The 21,830-nt window shown below is 47.8% G+C and overlaps 1 protein-coding gene across 2 annotated transcripts in view; it reads left to right on the top strand.

Moving 5' to 3' along the window:
• The window catches only part of il34 (interleukin 34), a 452,391-nt gene extending 443,218 nt beyond the window's left edge, over positions 1 to 9,173 (top strand). For both annotated transcript variants that reach the window (XM_068049962.1, XM_068049961.1), the window contains exon 7: positions 8,097 to 9,173. In XM_068049962.1, coding sequence (XP_067906063.1) covers positions 8,097 to 8,113 — 17 coding nt within the window. In that variant the 3' untranslated portion in view covers positions 8,114 to 9,173. The remainder of the gene's footprint in view (positions 1 to 8,096) is intronic.
• Positions 9,174 to 21,830: the final 12,657 nt, after the last annotated feature.

The raw sequence follows: 21,830 nt of genomic DNA, 5'->3' as shown, positions 1-21,830 counted from the left end.
TGCCCCGACCAATGAAGGCAAGCATTCCGTATGCCTTCTTGACTACCTTATCCACCTGCGTTGCTACTTTCAGTGACCTGTGGACCTGTACGCCCAGATCTCTCTGCCTGTCAAAACTCCTCAGGGTTCTGCCATTTACTGTATACTTCCCACCTGCATTAGATCTTCCAAAATGCATTACCTCACATTTGTCCGGATTAAACTCCATCTGCCATTTCTCCGCCCAAGTCTCTAACTGATCTATATCCTGCTGTATCCTCTGACAATCCTCATCACTGTCCGCAACTCCACCAACCTTTGTGTCATCCGCAAACTTACTAATCAGACCAGCTACATTTTCCTCCAAGTCATTTATATATACTACAAACAGCAAAGGTCCCAGCACTGATTCCTGCGGAACACCACTAGTCACATCCCTCCATTCAGAAAAGCACCCTTCCACTGCTACCCTCTGTCTTCTATGACCGAGCCAGTTCTGTATCCATCTTGCTAGCTCACCACTGATCCCATGTGACTTCACCTTTTGTACCAGTCTGCCATGAGGGACCTTGTCAAAGGCTTTACAGAAGACAACATCCACTGCCCTTCCTTCTTCAATCATCTTCGTCACTTCCTCAAAAAACTCAATCAAGTTAGTGAGACATGACCTCCCCTTCACAAAACCATGCTGCCTCTCGCTAATAAGTTCATTTGTTTCCAAATGGGAGTAAATCCTGTCCCGAAGAATCCTCTGTAATAATTTCCCTACCACTGATGTAAGGCTCACCGGCCTATAGTTTCCTGGATTATCCTTGCTTCCCTTCTTAAAGTGAGGAACAACATTGGCTATTCTCCAGTCCTCTGGGACCTCACTTGTAGCCAATGAGGATACAAAGATTTCTGTCAAGGCCCTAGCAATTTCTTCCCTTGCCTCCCTCAATATTCTGGCCCTGGGGACTTATTTACCTTAATGCTTTGCAAGACGCCCAACACCTCCTCCTTTTTGATAACAACATGACCGAGACTATCTACATTCCCTTCCCTAGACTCATCATCCACCAAATCCTTCTCTTTGGTGAATACTGATGCAAAGTACTCATTTAGCACCTTGCTCATTTCCTCTGGCTCCACACATAGATTCCCTCCTCTGTCCTTGAGTGGGCCAACCCTTTCCCTGGTTACCCTCTTGCTCTTTATATACGTATAAAAAGCCTTGGTATTTTCCTTAATCCTGTTTGCCAATGACTTTTCATGACCCCTTTTAGCCCTCCTGATTCCTTGCTTAAGTTCCTTCCTGCTGTCTTTATATTCCTCAAGGGATTCGTCTGTTCCCAGTCTTCCAGCCCTTACGAATGCTTCCTTTTTCTTTTTGACTAGGCTCACAATATCCCACGTTATCCAAGGTTCCCGAAACTTGCCAAACTTATCCTTCTTCCTCACAGGAACATGCTGGTCCTGGATTCTAATCAAATGACGTTTGAAAGACTCCCACATGTCAGATGTTGATTTACCCTCAAACAGCCGCCTCCAATCTAAATTCTTCAGTTCCTGCCTAATATTGTTATAATTAGCCTTCCCCCAATTTAGCACCTTCACCCAAGGACTACTCTTATCATTATCCACAAGTACCTTAAAACCTATGGAATTATGGTCACTGTTCCCGAAATGCTCCCCTACTGAAACTTCGACCACCTGGCTGAGCTCATTCCCCAATACCAGGTCCTGTACGGCCCCAGCCCTAGTTGGACTATCTACATATTGTTTCAAGAAGCCCTCCTGGATGCTCCTTACAAATTCTGCCCCATCCAAGCCCCTAGCACTAAGTGACTCCCAGTCAATATAGGGGAAGTTAAAATCACCCACCACTACAACCCTGTTACCTTTACATCTTTCCAAAATCTGTCTACATATCTGCTCCTCTACCTCCCGCTGGCTGTTGGGAGGCCTGTAGTAAACCCCCCAACATCGTGACTGCACCCTTCCTATTCCTGAGCTCCACCCATATTGCCTCGCTGCATGACCCCTCCGAGGTGTCCTCCCGCAGTACAGCTGTGATATTCTCCTTAACCAGTAATGCAACTCTCCCACCCCTTTTACATCCCCCTCTATCCCGCCCGAAGCTTCTCAATCCCGGAACATTTAGCTGCCAATCCTGTCCTTCCCTCAACCAAGTCTCTGTAATAGCAACAACATCATAGTTCCAAGTACTAATCCAAGCTCTAAGTTCATCTGCCTTACCTGTTATACTTCTCGCATTGAAACAATTGCACTTCAGACCACCAGTCCTGCTGTGCTCAGCAACATCTCCCTGCCTGCTCTTCCTCTTAGTCTTACTGGCCTTATTTACTAGTTCCCCCTCATTTATTTCACCTGCTGTCCTACTGCTCTGGTTCTCACCGCCCTGCCACACTAGTTTAAACCCTCCCGAGTGACACTAGCAAACCTCACAGCCAGGATATTTGTGCCCGTCCAGTTTAGATGCAACCCGTCCTTCTTGTACAAGTCCTACCTGTCCCTGAAGAGATCCCAATGATCCAGATATCTGAAACCCTCCCTTCTACACCAGCTGTTCAGCCACATGTTTAGCTGCAGTATCTTCCTATTTCTGGCCTCACTGGCACATGGCACAGGGAGTAATCCCAAGATTACAACCCTAGAGGTCCTGTCTTTTAAATTTCTACCTAACTCCCTAAACTCCCCCGCAGGACCTTGTCATTCTTCCTGCCAATGTCGTTGGTACCAATGTGTACCACAACCTCTGGCTGTTCACCCGCACCGTTCAAAATACCTCCTGTCCGTTCAGAGACATACTTGACCCTGGCACCAGGGAGGCAACATACCATCCTCTTTCACGTCCACAGAAGCGCCTATCTGTGCCCCTGACTATAGAGTCCCCGATAACTATTGCTCTTCTGCACTTTGTCCCTCCCTGTTGAACAACAGTGCCAGCCGTGGTGCCACTGCTCTGGCTGCTGCTGTTTTCCCCTGATAGGCCATCCCCCCCCAACAGTATCCAAAACGGTATACTTGTTAGAGAGGGGGACAGCCACAGGGGATTCCTGCACTGATTGCCTCCCCTTCTAGCGGTCACCCATCTATCTGCCTGCACCTTGGGTGTAACCACTTCTCTAAAACTCCTGTCTATGACGCTTTCCGCCACCTGCATGCTCCTAAGTGCATCCAATTGCTGCTCCAACTGATCCATGCGGTCTGTGAGGAGCTGCAACTGGGTACATTTCCTGCAGATGTAGTCGTCCGGAACGCTGGAAGTCACGGACCTCCCACATCTCACAGGTGAAGCACTTTACCCCTCTAACTGACATTTCTAGCACTAATTAATAAATTAATTTAAAATAAATAAATACTTATTAAACAAAAACAAGAAATGCTGGATTCACTCAGCAGGTCTGGCAGCGTCTGTGGAAAGAGAAGCAGAGTTAACGTTTCGGGTCAGTGACCCTTCTTCGGAACTTATTAAATCCTTACTAAATTATGTTACAATTAACTATATGGTCCCTAGTGCTAGATTTCTACTATAAATATTAAAAGCTAACTAAATACAGTAATCTCCTCCCTTTGGTTTAGTTACTCTACTTATTAATTAGTTAATTAGGGTTTTAATCTCCCCTGCTCTTCATCAAGATAGTGCCGTGATCTTGCAGCCACCTGAGAAGACAGACAGCATCTCGTCTTCTTGTCTTATCTGAAAGATGGCACCTCCTGACAGAGCAGCACTCCCTCATACTAAAATCAAAGCAAAATATTGCAGATGCTGGAAATCTGAAATAAAAACAAGAAATGCTGGAAATACTCAGCAGGTCTGGCAGCATCTGTGCAGAGAGAAGTAGAGCTAACGTTTCAGGTCAGAGACTATTCTTCAGAACTGGCAAATATTAGAAATGTAAAAGGTTTCAAGCAAGTAAAGCGGGGGTGGGGCAAGAGGTGACAAAGGAGAAGGTGTTGCTAGGACAGGGTCACAGAGAATAACTGACCAGAAGGTCATGGAACAAAGGCAAACGGTATGTTAATGGCGTGCTGAAAGACAAAGCGTTAGTACAGAGAGGGTGTGAATGACTGTAAAGCACAAAGCACTCCAAGCACAACATTAAAAAACGCATTAAAAAAACCAAAACAGTGGGTAAGCACAGTAGAAACAAACTAAACAAATTGAAAAACTTAGTGTGCCTAATCAGTAAATGAGATGCTGTTCCTCGAGCTTGCGTTGATGTTCATTGGAACACTGCAGCAATCCCAGGACAGAGATGTGAACGTGAGAGCAGGGGGTGTGTTGAAATGGCCAGCAACCGGAAGCTCGGGGTCCTGCTTGCGGACTGAGCGGAGGTGTTCTGCAAAGCAGTCACCCAATCTGCGTTTGGTTTCCCCAGTGTAGAGGAGACCATATTGTGAGCAGCGAATACAGTATACTAAATTGAAGGAAGTACAAGTAAATCGCTGCTTCGCCTGAAAGGAGTGTTAGGGGCCTGGGATAGTGAGGAGAGAGGAGGTAAATGGGCAGGTATTACACCTCCTGCGATTACAGGGGAAGGGGGCGAGATAGTGGGAGTAATGGAGGAGTAGACGAGGGTGTCGCGGAGGGAACGATCCCTTCGGAATGCTGACAGGAGAAGGGAGGGGAAGATGCGTTTGGTAGTGGCACCACGCTGGAGGTGGCGGAAATGGCGGAGGATAATCCTTTGGGTCTGGGGGCTGATGGTGTGGAAAGTGAGGACAAGGGGAACCCTGTCGCGATTCTGGGAGGGAGGGGAAGGGGTGAGGCTAGAGGTGCGGGAAATGGGCCGGACACGGTTGAGGGCCCTGTTAACCACAGTGTGGGGGAATCCTCAGTTGAGGAAAAAGGAAGACGTATCGGAAGCACTGTTGTGGAAGGTAGCATCATCAGAGCAGATGCGTCGGAGACAGGGAAACCGGGAGAATGGAATGGAATCCTCACAGGAGGCAGGGTGTGAAGAAGTGTAGTCGAGGTAGCTGTGGGAGTCGGTGGGCTTATAATGAATACTCATAGACAGCCTATCCCCAGAGATGGAGACAGAGAAGTCGAGGAAGGGAAGGGAAGTGTCGGAGATGGACCATGTAAAGGCGAGAGAAGGGTGGAAATTGGAAACAAAGTTAATAAAGTTTTCTAGTTCCGGGCGGGAGCAGGAAACGGCACCAATACAGTCATCAACGTACTGGAGAAAGAGTTGGCCTGAGTAGAACTGGAACAAGGAATGTTCGACATATCCCAGTTTTATCCCCTTACTCCCCCGCCTCAATGAATTCCATGCTCGGCATGGCATTGAGCTCTTCTTCCGTTGCCTCCGCCTCCGGGCTCACTTCTTTGATCAGGAGTCCCCCCCTCGACCAGTAAACCCATTCGCCCGCCTCCAGCATTCCCCCTCTACCTGGACTCCTCCCTCTGGCCTCTTACCCGCTCTTGATCTTTTCATTGAAAACTGTCGGCGAGACATCAGCCATCTCAATTTCTCTGCCCCTCTCACTCACTCTAACCTGCCCCCCTCTGAACTTGCCGCACTCCGTTCTCTCAGGTCTAACCCTGACATTGTCATAAAACCTGCAGATGGGTGGGCCTGTTGTTGTCTGGCGTACCGACCGCTACCTTGCAGAGGCTCAGCACCAACTCTCAGACACTTCTTCCTACCTCCCCCTGGACCATGACCCCACCACCGAACATCAAGCTACTGTCCACAGGACTGTCACTGACATCATCTCCTCTGGAGATCTTCCCCCTACAGCTTCCAACCTCATAGTCCCGAAACCCCGGACAGCCCGCTTCTACCTCCTTCCCAAAATCCACAAACAGGACTGTCCCGGCAGACCCATTGTTTCAGCCTGTTTCTGCCCCACTGAACTTATTTCTTCCTATCTAGACTCTATCTTTTCTCCCCTGGTCCAGTCTCTTCCCATCTACATCCATGACTCTTCTGATGCCCGACGTCATTTTGACAATTTCCAGTTTCCTGGCCCCAACCGCCTCCTCTTCACTACGGACGTTCAATCTCTCTACACCTCCATCCCCCATCAGTATGGTTTGAGGGCTCTCCACTTCTTCCTTGAACAGAGGCCCAACCAGTCCCCATCCACCACCACCCTCCTCCGCCTGGCTGAACTTGTTCTCACATTGAACAACTTCTTCTTCAACTCCACTCACTTCCTTCAAGTAAAAGGTGTTGCTATGGGTACCCGCATGGGTCCTAGTTATGCCTGTCTTTTTGTGGGAAATGTCAAACATTCCTTGTTCCAGTCCTACTCAGGCCCCCTCCCCCAACTCTTTTTCCGGTACATTCATGACTGTATCGGTGCCGTTTCCTGCTCCCGCCCAGAACTAGAAGACTTTATTAACTTTGCTTCTAATTTCCACCCTTCTCTCACCTTTACATGGTCCATCTCCAACACTTCCCTTCCCTTCCTCGACTTCTCTGTCTCCATCTCTGGGGATAGGCTGTCTACTAATATTCATTATAAGCCCACTGACTCCCACAGCTCCCTCGACTACACTTCTTCACACTCTGCCTCCTGTAAGGACTCCATTCCATTCTCCCAGTTTCTCCAACGCATCTGCTCTGATGCTACCTTCCATGACAGTGCTTCCGATATGTCTTTTTCCTCAACCGAAGATTCCCCCACACTGTGGTTGACAGGGCGCTCATCCTTGTGCGGCCCATTTCCCGCACCTGTACCCTCACTCCTTCCCCTCCCTCCCAGAACCACGGCAGGGTTCCCCTTATCCTCACTTTCCACCCGACCAGCCTCCAGACCCAAAGGATCATCCTTTGCCACCTCCAGCGTGATGCCACTACCAAACGCATCTTCCCCTCCCTTCTCCTGTCAGCATTCCGAAGGGATCATTCCCTCCGTGACACCCTGGTCCACTCCTCCATTACCCCCATCACCTCATCCCCTTCCCATGGCACCTTCCCCTGCAATCGCAGGAGGTGTAATACCTGCCCATTTATCTCCTCTCTCCTCACTATCCCGGGCCCCAAACACTCCTTTCAGGTGAAGCAGTGATTTACTTGTACTTCTTTCAGTGTAGTATACTGTATTCGCTGCTCACAATATGGTCTCCTCTACATTGTGGAGACCAAACACAGATTGGGTGACCACTTTGCGGAACACCTCCGCTCAGTCCGCAAGCATGACCCCGAGCTTCCGCTTGCTGGCCATTTCAACACTCCCCCCTGCTCTCAAGCTCACATTTCTGTCCGGGGATTGCTGCAGTGTTCCAATGAACATCAACACAAGCTTGAGGAACAGCATCTCATTTACTGATTACTGATTAGGCACACTACAGCCTGCCAGACTGAACATTGAGTTCAATCATTTCAGAGCATGACGGCCCCCCTTTTTATTCTTAGTTATTTTTTCTTTTTTTCGTTTTCCTTTTTTATTGGTTTTTTTTTTAGGTTTTTCAGTTTGTTTAGTTTGTTTCTACTGTGCTTACCCACTGTTTTTTTTAATGGGTTTTTTAATGTTTGTCTTGGAGTATTCTGTGCTTTACAGTCATTCACACTCTCTCTGTACTAGCGCTTTGTCTTTCAGCACACCATTAACATACCGTTTGCCTTTGTTCCATGACCTTCTGGTCAGTTATTCTCTGTGACCCTGTCCTAGCAACACCTTCACCTTTTGTTATCTCTTGCCCCACCCCCGCTTTACTTGCTTAAAACCTTTTACATTTCTAATATTTGTCAGTTCTGAAGAAGGGTCTCTGGCCTGAAACGTTAACTCTACTTCTCTCTCCACAGATGCTGCCAGACCTGCTGAGTATTTCCAGCATTTCTTGTTTTTACTCCCTCATACTACATTGGAGTGTCAGCTGAGATTATGGTCTCAAGTCTCTGGATTGGGACTTGGACCCACAACCTTCTGAGTCAGAGGTGAGAATGCTACCCACTGAGCCAAGGTTGACACTGAGTAAACAGAGAGAAGGAGCAGCCTTCAGCTGTATTGTGCACCCAATGGTTTTGCCTCCGTTATGTTGCTTAGTAGATTGTGTTGATATTTTAAGCGCCTTGGGACCTTGTCATTGTCTGTAGTTTGAGTTGAGTGGTTGCTGCTTGGTGATTAGATTTCTTTGCTCTGGTGCTTTATTACAGGTAACTGGGGTCCTTGACCACCTGGCTTATGCAGGGTGAATGACTTCCATCATTGTTGCCTGCTGCTGCTGAAAAACACCAACAACACCTGCTTCTCCATGTGCATGCACCTCCCTCATCGTGATTGGAAGCATCCGGAACACTATTGCCTACTCTCACCCAGCTCCTTGTGTGTAGAGATGCAGGACGGAGTTGCCATTGGCTGGAGGGTCAGAACGGACTTGTTGAAGCATACCTGCGGACAGCGGCGACTGTTTTGCTATTTGTTCACTTCTCTCTCACATTGTGGGTGTTTTGAGTGCCTTCAGTGAGGGATATTTGCCCATGTTGCCTCCTCACCCTTTGCTTTCCTTTTGCCTGAGTGTTGGACCTGGGCAAAGGCCCACGTGATTTTCCGTCCACAACCCAGGAACACTGAGCCAGAAAACTTACCCCCTCCACTTGCCCCACCCAAACCCCCAAAAAACCCTTTATGAATCAGGAAAAAATAAATCTAGTTGAGTATCACAGCTAGAATCTTTGCAGTGCATAACATAATGAAGAGAGCAGCAAGGACATGAAATGCTGCATGCCTCTTTGAGAGGGAATGATATTGCAAACTTGGATCGGATATGACGACTAAGGCAGAGCATGTCATGTATGGGTGTGAGCTGGAGGCCAGCCATTTAGTGAACAGGACCCGTTTGTCCAATCAGGTATTGGGAGAGAACTCACAACACGGAGGAAACTTACAACAATTAGAAGCAAATATCTCCAAACAATCTCTACGAAAACACCTGGGACAATGCATTGAAGTTATTTTTAATTCATTCCGCAGCACTGATCTTGGCCCCGACAAGCTCAAATTCACTACAAGGGGCTTCCATGGAAATTGTTTGATCAAGTAATGTCAACGTATTAAATGTTTATCACTCATGCCTCATCCCCACCTCTTCGGTAATAGATTGGCCTTTGGTGTCAGAAACCAGGAGATATTGTGTGTATGTTTAAATGTCCTGAAAATGTTCATTCATTATTTTTCTTCCTACTTGTATGGGGTGATCAGGCGATATACTGAATAATAAATGTCTGAATATTTCCAGTGTATTCCATTCTGTATTTAACAATGATGCTGTGACTTCAGTCTGTGGTGTGCAGCAGCCAAGTATACTTATCACATTTGGATATGAATTAGTGCACATCCAGGTGAGACAACTATGGCCAGATGCCATTTATCTAGACACTTGCCCATAGAGTCCCTGGATGGACTTTCCAATAGAGTACAGCACTGACACCTGTGGGACTATTGGATGGAGACTTGCTCATAGCTTGCATCACTGAAACTTGCCCATAGAGTCAATGGATGGACCCTTGTCCATATCATTTGATAGATACTTTCCAATAGCGTGCAGCACTGACGTCCACTGGAGTGTTGGATGGATACATGCCCATAGTGTCCATCACTAGTCGCTCGATGGACATTTGCCCACAGAGTCCCTGCCAACACAGTTGCCCAAAATTTGAAGCCTCTTCGCCAACGAGCTACTGAAGTGATTTATGACTTTAACCACTTATAGGGACTAAACCAAATCAGGAGTACATCCCTATGAATCTCCCTTAATTTAGTTCAAACCAGACAAATTCTTACAGACACTTATTTTGGTCCAAAGAATTGTACTAGCTTTCCCTCAAAGAAAGAAAACAAACAGAGAATATTACCATCTTGCGGATAGCCTATTTTTAATAATTATGGCTAAGTCATAAATATCCCAGATATTACAAGGGTCTGGGAAACTCTCTTCAATACGTATCTCTCCACCTAAAGAGACACAGAGAGGGGGTTCTTGTAGTTGTATATAGAATGCTACATGAGACGATTTATTATCTTTTATACATTAATGAAAGAATTTAACATGCAATACACTTTTAAGGGGTGGCACAGTGGTTAGCACCGCAGTCTCTCAGCTCCAGCAACCCGGGTTCAGTTCTGGGTTCTGCCTGTGCGGAGTTTGCAAGTTCTCCCTGTGACTGCGTGGGTTTCCGCCGAGTACTCAGGTTTCCTCCCACAGCCAAAGACTTGCAGGTTGATAGGTAAATTGGCCATTGTAAATTGCCCCTAGTGTGTAGGTAGGTGGTAGGAGAATTGAGGGAAGGTGGGGATGTGGTAGGAAATAGGGGATTAAATGTAGGATTAGTATAAATGGGTGGTTGTTGGTCAGCACAGACTCGGTGGGCCGAAGGGCCTGTTTCAGTATCTCTCTATGACTCTAAGTGGATAAGTATATCACAATATCAAATATTATTCAGAGATGTAACATATAATCTTATTACTAACATAGAATCCAAAAGTTTAACCTTGCTAATGTTACAACAAAATATCTTAGAATATCCATCAAGTTTAAAGTAAGCTTTTACCTTAAATTCCCCAAGTAAGCCATGTGGTGAGAAGTATTGTTTGAGGAATTCAACTTCTAATTTTTGCTTCAGATACCCTCATGTTTATACTGTTTCTAAGGTGTCATATGACCTTTCAGCATATAGGTGTTACCTTTCTGTGTGTGTTATTGTTTTCAAAATCCATATTGAGTAGCATTATTAACCAACATCTCCACTTAATGTTGTACTGGAAACCCCCTGCTCTTGAAGTTGTGAGCATTTATCTGGTCAAAATATTTATAATTGTGTTTATTTGACCTCTTGTTCCTGTAAGCACTATTCCATTTTTATTTTATTATCTATAATTGTGTTTTATGGTAGGTTGAACCCTCTTTGTGGGTCAATCTGCCTACATTTACCAACACCATCAATTAATTAAATTTATGGCTACATTTTACTGACATCACACAGGATATTTCAATGTGTGTGTTTATCCTCCAAGTCCCTGGCAACAGAGAGACTGAAATGGATTTCCCAACTTAAAAGTTGTTTCTGGTTCATATTCTATTGTAACAGGGACCTTGAAAGACATTAAAATTTAACTCTACCTTCTTAAAGGGGAATGTCAGTGAGTCTTGAAAACTGACCAGTTCTTCAATCTTTAATTCTAAAATAATATAACTATATTATATATTAGTATGTTATATTATATGTTAATATATTAACTATATCTAAATACCTCTATCACCATCACCACCCCCCCCCCTTGACCAGCATAAAGGCGAACAACAAAAATAGGTTGTTTAAACTAAATAATGCCGAAAATATAAACATTCAATAAAGTGCCATAACCTATTATGTAAAACAGTGCAATAATACAAAAGACTACATTGACAACAATCATAGTCTGCGTTTTTACATGGATCATCCAAATTCTCCAAAAATAAATCTTTTAACTCTATCGCAATGTTCAGAATAAATCTATGCGAAGCATCAGCGATCTGAGGTTGCAAAATGTTCAATAACATGACTGTATCTCGACATGTCGAACATCAATGATCAATCGATAAAACCATGTGATGAGGTAGAGAAGTAAGGTGCTATAGCTGCTGCTTGATCTTGAACTGATAAAGTCCTGTTGAGATAAACTAAAATGTGCTTTAGTCTATTATCAGTCACATTCCAGCCAATGTCCTCATACCAGGAATAAAATGAAACGAGCTTAACATCAGGGAATTCTGAGGTCACCTGGATAGAAGTGTTATTCAGAACCTGATTATCTTTCGAACAGGTGCACTTTGCATCAGAAGCTAACTTGGCGATACCATCGCACTCTTCCGATGTTATGATGAGTAAGAACATCACTTGCATTACCTCCCCCCCCCCCTCAAATGTCACTCAGGGCAAATACAGTAAAATGTTTTATTTCTGCCGCTCTGCAAGAAATCACAAAGTGTGAGGTGTTCAAGCAGTAAGGCCTCTCTGGCATATCACATGCACTGCCTGCAGCCGTAAGACCTTTAACAAAGAATTTACCAGTGCCTTTATCCTTGCTTTACGTGAGAGCAAGTCCCATCACTGAGAGTCTGCAGTGCTTCATTCCTTTCCCACAGTGTTTCCTCCTTCTGTTATTGTGACTTGACTATCGCTCGTTGTGCTGAGTGTGGTTCCCTGTGAAACCAACCTTTGAGGTGTTATGAGGTCCTGCATGGGGGAGGAACAGTTATTGATGCAGTTGCTTGCAATTTGACTGGCGTTGTTCCCAATGCCATCCTCCAGGCTGGATCCTGAAAGATAGCGTATGACTGCACCTTGTACTGTTCCTCCATTCCTTTACCCTTCAGAACACCTCTTCAGATTGTCTACAGAGACAATTTTAAAAGATTGCTTGCCATTCGGTTGGTTAGCAAATATTTTGACAGTTCTTTCATTAATAACAGAATGTATTTGAACAGGTTTCTTCCACTTCGGTCTCAAACCAGCTTGCTGTTCAAACTTTCTCTCCTGAACCCACTCCCCTGTTACAGGTTGCCAAGCTTTGTTAGTTACCTGTTTTTGTCTGTTCTTCTCTCTGATCCTCCAAGTTCCTGACAACAGAGACGCTGAAACTGATTTCCCAACATAAAAGTTGCTTCTGCTTCATATTCTATTGTAACAGGGACCTTGAAAGACTTTGAAATTTAACTCTGCCTTCTTAAAGGGGAATTTCAGTGAGTCTTGAAAACTGGCCATTTATTCAATCTTTAATTCTAAAAGGTATAATATATTGACTATATATAAATTCTACCTAATTAAGCTTATTATACCTATATTCCATCTCACTACCTGGGGGATGCCCAGCATTTAAATAAGGCCCAATATTGGGTGCCCTTTGGGCCTATTTGTTTGTTCCCCATGCCCAGTTCATTGTGAGAGGTTGGCTGGGAACCAATTTCCAGGCTGTTGAGTCTATGACGAATTGTATTGACCCAAAGGCCGGGATTTTCACTGCTTCGAAACAAAGCGAGCCTTGGGCCCATTTCCAGGTCACAACCCTGCTCCCGTCTCCAGTGCGCCTGTCAGATAAATCTTCCAGAAGGTGGCCAATTAAGAGGCTGCCACTGTGTTTGTCGTCCAATTAGGGTCAGCGGGTGGCCTAAATAAAGGGCACCTGCCTGTTCAAGGGAGAGTTTATTCTTTCATGGGATGTGAGTGTCACTGACGAGGCCAGCATTTGTTGCCCATCCCTAAATGTCCTTGACAACCGAGTGGCATGCTAGGCCATTTCAAGTGCAGTTAAGAGTCAACCACATTGCTGTGGGTCTGGAGTCACATGTAGGCCAGACCAGGTAAGGATGGCGGATTTCCTTCCCCAAAGGACATTAGTGAACCAGAGTAGCAGCAATGGAGCAGTGTTGTGGAAGAGCAGCCACAAGATTTAATGCTGCTGGCCTGGCAGTGATGATAGAGACAGTGAGGGCCCATAGACATGTCTTGTTCCCCGAGAGAAGGAGGAGGTAGACTGCCGGGATAACAAAGCAGGCATGGTTGGAGGTGATGCAGGAGGTTACAAGTCGCAGTGTGGTCGGTCGTACATGGATCCAGTGCCGCAAGGGATTCAATTACCTTCTGAGGTCTGGTAATGTGAGTGGCATGTAACCCACAGGTTTGGAAAGCACAGTCACCCTCTGCACTACAATGCTTCACTGCTACCATGTCCCACCAATACTGAGCGTGTACACAGGTCTCCTCCATCATCAATCAAAGCCTTCATAACACGGCCACTCATGGAAGACATGAACCATGACAGTAGTCGTGTTAGAAGGATTAAATGTTGTAATGCCTTTTCAAGTGCAAGTGAGAGCCCTGTCATTTGTGACATTCCTATTCTTCACCTTGTAGTAGAAGAAAGGACACAACAGCCGGGAGAGGGACACACACCAGGGGTGGAGTGCCCCAACTCTCAGCCCTAATGCTGATGGAAGAGGAGCCCTGGAGATTGGCAGGGTCTCAGCAGGGCACGTAGTCACAAAGGGTGAGATGGGGTGATCCAGAGAGAGGGTGAATGCCAGTTAACAAGGGTTGTCCAACTTACGGCCTGAGGACCAGAATCCGACCTGCTGAAAGGTACCATCCAGCCCGCCAATCTGCCCATGGCTCAGCCCTGATTGACGGCTCCCCTGTATATCAAGTGGAGGGGTAGGGGAGACCTGCGTCTGACGGGTAGGTAGGGGGGACCCTTGTCTGTCATTGGTCACTCTGTGACACATGGGCTGCCAAGGCAGGGGTAGCATTGATTGGTGAAATGGGGTGCAGGTGCCCTATGATTGGCTGCCCCTGCTGCTTTTGCGTGATTCAGTAAATGTCCAGTATCCTGCACACTGGGCAGGTTTCTGCCTTCACTCACCCCCAACTTAAATAATACAGGCATCGTAGATATCCAGTTGTGGGAATGGCTGGTGTGGGGAACACGGAGTGAGAGAGACACAGAGAGGGGGAGAGAGTGAGAGACGGGGAGTTGGGGGGGAGAGAGAGATGGGGAGTTGGGGGAGAGAGAGACAGGGTGGGGGGGGGGGAGAGAGAGATGGGGAGTGGAGGGGAAAGAAAGATGAGGAGTTGGGGGAGAGGTGGGGGTCGGGGAAGAGAGAGAGAGGGAGAATGGGCGAGAGAGAAAGATGGGGAGTTGGTGGAGAGATGGGAGTGGGGGAGAGAGAGAGACAGGGACTGAGGGGGAGAAAATGGCAGGGAGTGGGGGGGAGAGAGAGATGGGAAGTGGGGAAGAGAGAGAGAGAGGGGTAGTGGGGGCAGAGAGAGATGGAGAGTAGGTGGGAGAGAGAGAAAGAGGGGGAGTTGGGGGAGAAAGGGGGAGTGGGGGAAAGTGAGAGAGATGGAGATTGGGGGGAGAGAGATATGAGGCCTGGAAGGGGGGGTGGAGAGAGATGGGGAGTGGGGCAGAGAGAGACGGGGAGCTGGGGAGAGTGAGGGAGCCAGACTGGAGGGGAGAGAGTGATGGGATGTGGGGGGGGGGGAGAGGCAGAGATGGAGAGCGGGGGGGGGAGGGAGAGACGGGGAGTTGGGGAGAGATGTGGGGGGTGAAGAGAGAGAGAAGGATATTGGGGGGAGAGGGAGATTTGGGGGGGAGAGAGGGAGATTAGGGGAGAGAGAGACGGACGGGGAGTGGGGGGGAGAGAGAGTTGGAGAGAGATAGAGATGGGGAGTGAGGAAGAGGGAGCGACGGGGAGTGGGGGAGCGAGAGAGACGGTAGTGGGGGAGAGAGAGAGACAGGGTAGTGGGGGAGAGAGAGAGATGGGTTAGTGGGGGAGAGAGAGAGAGAGAGATGGGGAGTGGGCGGGAGAGAGAGAGACGGGGTACTGGGGGCAAAAAGAGATGGAGTGTAGGTGGGAGAGAGAGGGGGAGTTGGGGGAGACATGGGATAGGGAGTGGGGGGAAGAGAGAGAGACAGAGATTGGGGAGAGAGAAAGACGGGAAGTGGGGGGGGGAGAGAGAGAGACGGGGAGTGGGTGGGACAGAGAGATGAGGAGTGGGGGGCAGAGAGAAGAGATGGGGATTGGGGGAACAGCAATGGAGAGAGGGACAGAGAGAGTGTGGGGAGTGGGGGAGAGATGAGGACTGGGGGAGAGAGAGCAAGAGAGAGAGAGAGAGACTGGGAATGGGGAGGGAGAAGAGAGACACAGAGTGGGGTGGGAGAAAGAGGGATGGGGAGTGGAGGGAAAGAGAGAGAGAGAGGGGGAAGGGGAGGGAAAGAGAGGGAGGGGAAGAGAAGGAAGGAGGGGGAGAGGGAGGAGGAGGGAGAGAGATGGATGGGGGAGGCAGGGGGAGAGAGAGAGGGAAAGGAGAGATCAAGGTCTCTCCTGACAGATGAACATCTCTCTGGAATACTCCATATTGCTACGTCAAATGTGCAGGCAGAGACTGAGTACTAATGCAAGCAAAAACAATGCCAGGTATGTCACTAAATATAGTGATGAGAAAGTAAGTCAATAAGTTAGTCTTCTCATTCAAATCTTCTTCAAAAAATGCTCACTTGTCGTTTTGATTAATAGTAAGATAAATTTCGAATGCCTTTATCTTTCCAAAATTTGCTCACCAGCCCCCCATGTAGGACAAAAATTGTAACGTGGCACCTCCCCCATGCAAAAAGGTTGGACACCCCCGCTCTGAACCCTGAAACCGGCTTGGAGGAGTTTGCTCATCCTTCCTTTTGTATTGATATGCTAGCAGTTGGAACGTAGGTAGAGAAGCAGCCTCTGAGATGCCAGCTTCACTAACTGATGTTTTCTCTAAACCACAGGGTCAATGCCAGAAGATGAAGAGCATGTGGTGGACGAGGCACTGCAGGCCTCAGAGGATGAGTGACACTCCGAGGATGCGCCATCACAGGAGTCAAGTGCACCTTCCACCAGCACAGATACATGCACCTGGGTGGGCCGTCGATCGTGTGTAGAATGAGGTAGCACAAAGTAAGGAGCACTTCACGTGTGGGCAGGAGCAGGTGATGGAGGCAGTGGAAGCTGTGGGCAGTCCCCAGAGGGCGGAGGACAGAAGCAGCCAAGCTCACCCCGCCGGAGATGCTGAGCCTTGGAGGGCATTCACAAAGTGGGTGCCTGTGGAACAGGGAAGGGAGATGTGTGGACATCTGGCACAGTCTTGGGCAGAAGATGGAGGAGCCTATCTATGTCATGAGTGCCGCCATCTCTCAGTCGAATGAATGCATGAGTTCCTCCATTGCAAGAGTGGTCAACCTCATGGACACTCATATACGCCAGAGCAACGAGTGGGTGAAGGAACAGTGCAGTGACCTCCACAATGTAGCTGCAATGTTCAGCAGCATTGATCGTTCTGTTGCAGTGATGTCACAGAGATGCATGGAAGCGCAACCAAGTAATCTTCCTCCACTCCTGGTTAGCAGGAACGTGCAGGTGTGTCCTGAAAAGATAGAGACAGCTAGGATTCCTGGTGATAGGGGCCATCATCAATTCACCCCATGCTCAGCGGCTGCGCCCAGCCCCTCTGACACTGTGTCCTACCCCCATGACAGAGGCTGCCCCTGCACCGATGCAGGTGGGGCAGTCAGTGGCAGGACCTTCAAGGGCACCGCAACCCAGAGGACAGTGGCCACGAGCATCTCCTTTTCCAGAGCAGGGAATCGAGCAGGCTGCCTCCACTTCAGCTTTGGCCTCAGCCACAGGGGCAGGGGTAGGGTGGGGGGCACTATATAGGGGTTTCCACAAAAGAACACAGAAAAAGGCATTCGATTCATTATGGGGTGCACCTGGCTGCTTTTCTTTATGAAAGTGTCGTATGCAATAGTTTTTTTTGAATGAAAAGGTCTGTTGTGCCAAACAGATAAGTGCCATTTACTTGGCTATGCTCCATTGCAGCAGCATCATTTGGAGAGGGATGGAGGTGAATGTGGTGACCCACAGTCTTGGTGTGGGCGATGTGGAGGGTATGGAATGTGTGAGGCAAGGTGTTTTGCACTTGGTGATGGTACGGTGACAGGGGCCATTTCTGTCGTCAGATGTACCTGGATGTCAGCACTGCAGTGCAGGATGGGCCCTGCTCAGGAGAATTATGCCGCGTTGAGGGCCTCCTGCGCATCCTCGGCCATGAAGATCAATGTCCTGGTGTCTCAGCAGCACTTCTGCATGAGCATGGTGTGCTGGATGATCATCCTGTTCCTTCTCTGCAGATGCTGCGTGTCCATCCCCATCTACAGCCTCCCGCTCCACTCCTCCCAGTTTTAACTACATTGTGCAAAGGGCAGCAATTCACCACAATGAGAGAGACCCTTGAAGAGCTGTACTGGAGGCTCCCCAGACTAGTCAACGCACCGGAAATGCATTTTGAGCAGCCTGATGGCCTGCTCAATGGTTGCCCTGGTGAACACATGGCGACAGTTGCAGCATTCCTGTGCCTCTGTTGTGGGGTTCTGCACTGGTGTCATGTGCCTTCGGTGGATAACCCTTATCACCCAGGAGACAGCCACAGAGGCTGTCTGGTGGCCTGAACAGTTGAGGCACCCAAGACTGCCTCAGGGTGGACTCATCATGAAAACCTTGTGCACACTTGGATGATCCTTTACTGGTGGTTGCATATGAGCTGAACATTGAGGGAGTGGAAGGCCTTCTTCCTATTCACAAATGAACCTGGTTATTCCGATGGAGCCCTGATGGCCACATGGGTGAGTCTATGATGCCCTGCACCTGAGGGAATCCTGCCATGGAAGCAAATCAACAGCTCTCTGGGCCTGACTGTCCCCATCCGTGTCAGATACGATGTAGTCCGCTGCCCTCATATACAGGACATCTGTCACCTGTTTGATGCAATTATGGGTGGCTGTTTTTGGAATTCTACATATGTCCACAACCTAAGCCTGGAAGGAGCCGGACGGATAAAAAATCAGCACAACTGTTACCTTCACTGCTACAGGCACTGGATATCCACCCGCTCCCTGAGGCTTGAGGTCCTCATCAAAAATAGCGCAGAGGTCAGCAACCACCCGGTGCAGGGGCCTCAACCTTTTTTAGAATTAGAATTAGAATTAGAATTAGAATATTACAGCGCAGTACAGGCCCTTCGGCCCTCGATGTTGCGCCGATCATCTGACCTACACTATTCCATTTACATCCATATGTCTATCCAATGACCACTTAAATGCCCTTAAAGTTGGCGAGTCTACTACTGTTGCAGGCAGGGCGTTCCACGCCCCTACTACTCTCTGCGTAAAGAAACTACCTCTGACATCTGTCCTATATCTTTCACCCCTCAACTTAAAGCTATGTCCCCTCGTGTTTGCCATCCTCATCCGAGGAAAAAGACTCTCACTATCCACCCTATCTAACCCTCTGATTATCTTGTATGTCTCTATTAAGTCACCTCTCCTCCTCCTTCTCTCTAACGAAAACAACCCCAAGTCCCTCAGCCTTTCCTCGTAAGACCTTCCTTCCATACCAGGCAACATCCTAGTAAATCTCCTCTGCACCCTTTCCAAAGCTTCGACATCCTTCCTATAATGCGGTGACCAGAACTGCACGCAATACTCCAGGTGCGGCCTCACCAGAGTTTTGTACAGCTGCATCATGACCCCGTGGCTCTGAAACTCGATCCCCCTACTAATAAAGGCTAACACACCATATGCCTTCTTAACAGCCCTATTAACCTGGGTAGCAACTTTCAGGGATTTATGTACCTGGATACCAAGATCTCTCTGCTCATCTACACTACCAAGAATCTTCCCATTAGCCCAGTACTCTGCATTGCTGTTACTCCTTCCAAAGTGAATCACCTCACACTTCTCCGTATTAAACTCCATTTGCCATCTCTCAGCCCAGCTCTGCAGCCTATCTATGTCCCTCTGTACCCTACAACACCCTTCGACACTATCCACAACTCCACCGACCTTCGTGTCATCCGCAAATTTACTAACCCACCCTTCTACACCCTCATCCAGGTCGTTTATAAAAATGACAAACAGCAGTGGCCCCAAAACAGAACCTTGCGGTACACCACTAGTAACTAAACTCCAGGATGAACATTTGCCATCAACCACCACCCTCTGTCTTCTTTCAGCTAGCCAATTTCTGATCCAAAGCTCTAAATCACCTTCAACCCCATACTTGCGTATTTTGGCAGTACTGCTGCTCCAACAGGTCAAGAAAGCTAACCTGTTGCCGGTACACCCTCTGGTGTGGCCGCATCTGGTCTGGACGCTGCTGCTCCACCTCAGTTATCTACCCGAGTAGGTGGGCCTCATGTCCAGTGCGGCCTCCAATCCATAGGCCTGTGCAGCCCAGTTGCCTTGGCAGCTTATGCTGCCATGATGGCACCCACAGCGAAGCTCCTGCCCAACACTCTCAATATCATCAATGGTACAGTGCTACTTCCACAATGCCAAGTCTCTGCCGAGGTATGAGCTCAGCTTTGCTGGTTGTGCCCTTTTAAATATTGTCTGCAAGTGAGTCTCGTCATTGAATGGCTCCTTGCTGTGCAGACGCCTCAGTTGAGTTGCCGAAGTCCTGACACAGCGTGGGGCCTGTGTGCCTCAGTGAAAATCTCTTTAGTCTTGGAAAATAAAAGCAAATTAGTTTCTTAACAGCTTTAATTGGCTTCTCCCCACTGTCAGGCAAGTCGCCAACAATATTGCTGGTCTGTCCCTGGGTAAAGCACACGGAAACTCGTCATGAAGCCAAACCTACGCGTTCCTTTCTAATTCCATGTGGCTGAGAAAATGCAGTCCGTAGAGTTCCCTGATCAGACAATCAGTGAAGTGGGGTCAGCTTGAAGTTGACACTAAGGGTGAGGAGGGTTGTTGGGGGAGATTTCCTTCAGCGAAGAATTCTTGGAATGCAGAATGTTTTGCCACAGTGTGTGGTGATGTAGAGACCAGTGCTTTTTTTTAAGGGAAAACTGAGTAAGTAATTGAAGCAGAGGGAGATGCAGCCATATGGGGGAGAGCACAGGGCAGTGGGATTCGTTTCGGATTGCTCTAGCAAAGAGCTGGCACAGACAGGATGGGCCAAATGGCCTCCTTCTGTGCTATAAACTTCTGGAACCAATATAAAGTTCAGCCTCATGTCTCACTTGGACACTGTTGAGGACAGGGCACCGAGAGGTGACGGTGTTGAGAATATTTTAATCAGAGACGGTAAACACGATCAAGAAGTGAGTTCGGGATTATGAAATATCAGTAAGCTTGTGCCGGACAGCAGTGTTAATTCAGAGAGCATCTGCCCATCCCCCCCACACACTGCCACCTCACAAAGCCCAGGACCCAGTACGAACAAAGACGGCAGATCAAGCATTCGAAATGCAAAGAGCAACAGACAGAATCACTCTTTAATTGCTGCTACAGCATCTTCCAATTTCCAAAGTTATTGAAACCAAATGGATTGATTTGACATGATGAATGCCTGATGTGCAGATTAGACTGCGAATGCCGCTTAATGACTCTCAGCTGTTAGTCCAGATTCACACTTAACAGAATCAGCTTGAACATGCAGTCTGAAAAAACATGCAGTCTTTAACCCTTTAGAGGATGGAGCATTCTCTCATCTGCTGAAGTTGCAGATTCAGGTTCGGGTACGGTCACTGCAACAACAACTTGCATCTATATCGCATCTTTAATGTAGTCAAGCACCACAAGGTGCTTCACAGGCAAGTGATTGGACAAACATTGACACATGAGCCATAGAAGGAGACGTTAGGATGCACGACTACAAGCTTGGTCAGAGGTAGATTTTAAGGAATGACTGAATGGAGGATAGAGAAGAGAGGGAATTCTAGAGCTTAGGAGCTGGACAGCTGAAGGCACGATCACCAATGGTTGGGCAAAGAGAATGGAGGATGTGCAAGAGGCTAGCGTTGGAGGAGTGCTGAGATCTTGGAAGGTTGTTGGGTTGGAGGAAGTTACTGGGATAGGGAGGGGCGAAGCCATGGAGAGATCTGAACATGTAGCAGGGTATTTTAAAATTGCTGGATAATAAACTGGAATTACCGAATATCCATCTTCAAGTATAAACCAGAAGAATGAGTATGGGTTGCTAATGGGTCACAGCCAAGCTGAATATCAGTGCACAGCAGGTTCTGTTGGAGGATGATCAAAAGCAGGAACTTGGGCTGACTCTCCTCCACTCCCCTCCCTCACCCAGTGGAGAAGGCGGCCAACTCTTTCACCATCACTGACTCCTCAGCTGGCTGGCGACATCGCAGCTCGAGCCCAGGATAATTATGGCCCATGTGGCTCGGTGACACCATGTGCAACACGTGAAAACAAAATGTTCTTTGCCAACTAGCACTCTGCCATCCTTCTCCTCTGTGGCACTGCCCATTACTCTTCTAAGACAACATCCTGCTCTTTTCTTCATTTCCCCTTCTCTC

This window comes from Heterodontus francisci, chromosome 17 (assembly GCF_036365525.1).
Source record: "Heterodontus francisci isolate sHetFra1 chromosome 17, sHetFra1.hap1, whole genome shotgun sequence".
NCBI classification, from domain to species: Eukaryota; Metazoa; Chordata; class Chondrichthyes; order Heterodontiformes; family Heterodontidae; genus Heterodontus; species Heterodontus francisci.
This window is presented reverse-complemented; position numbering and strand designations above follow the sequence as displayed.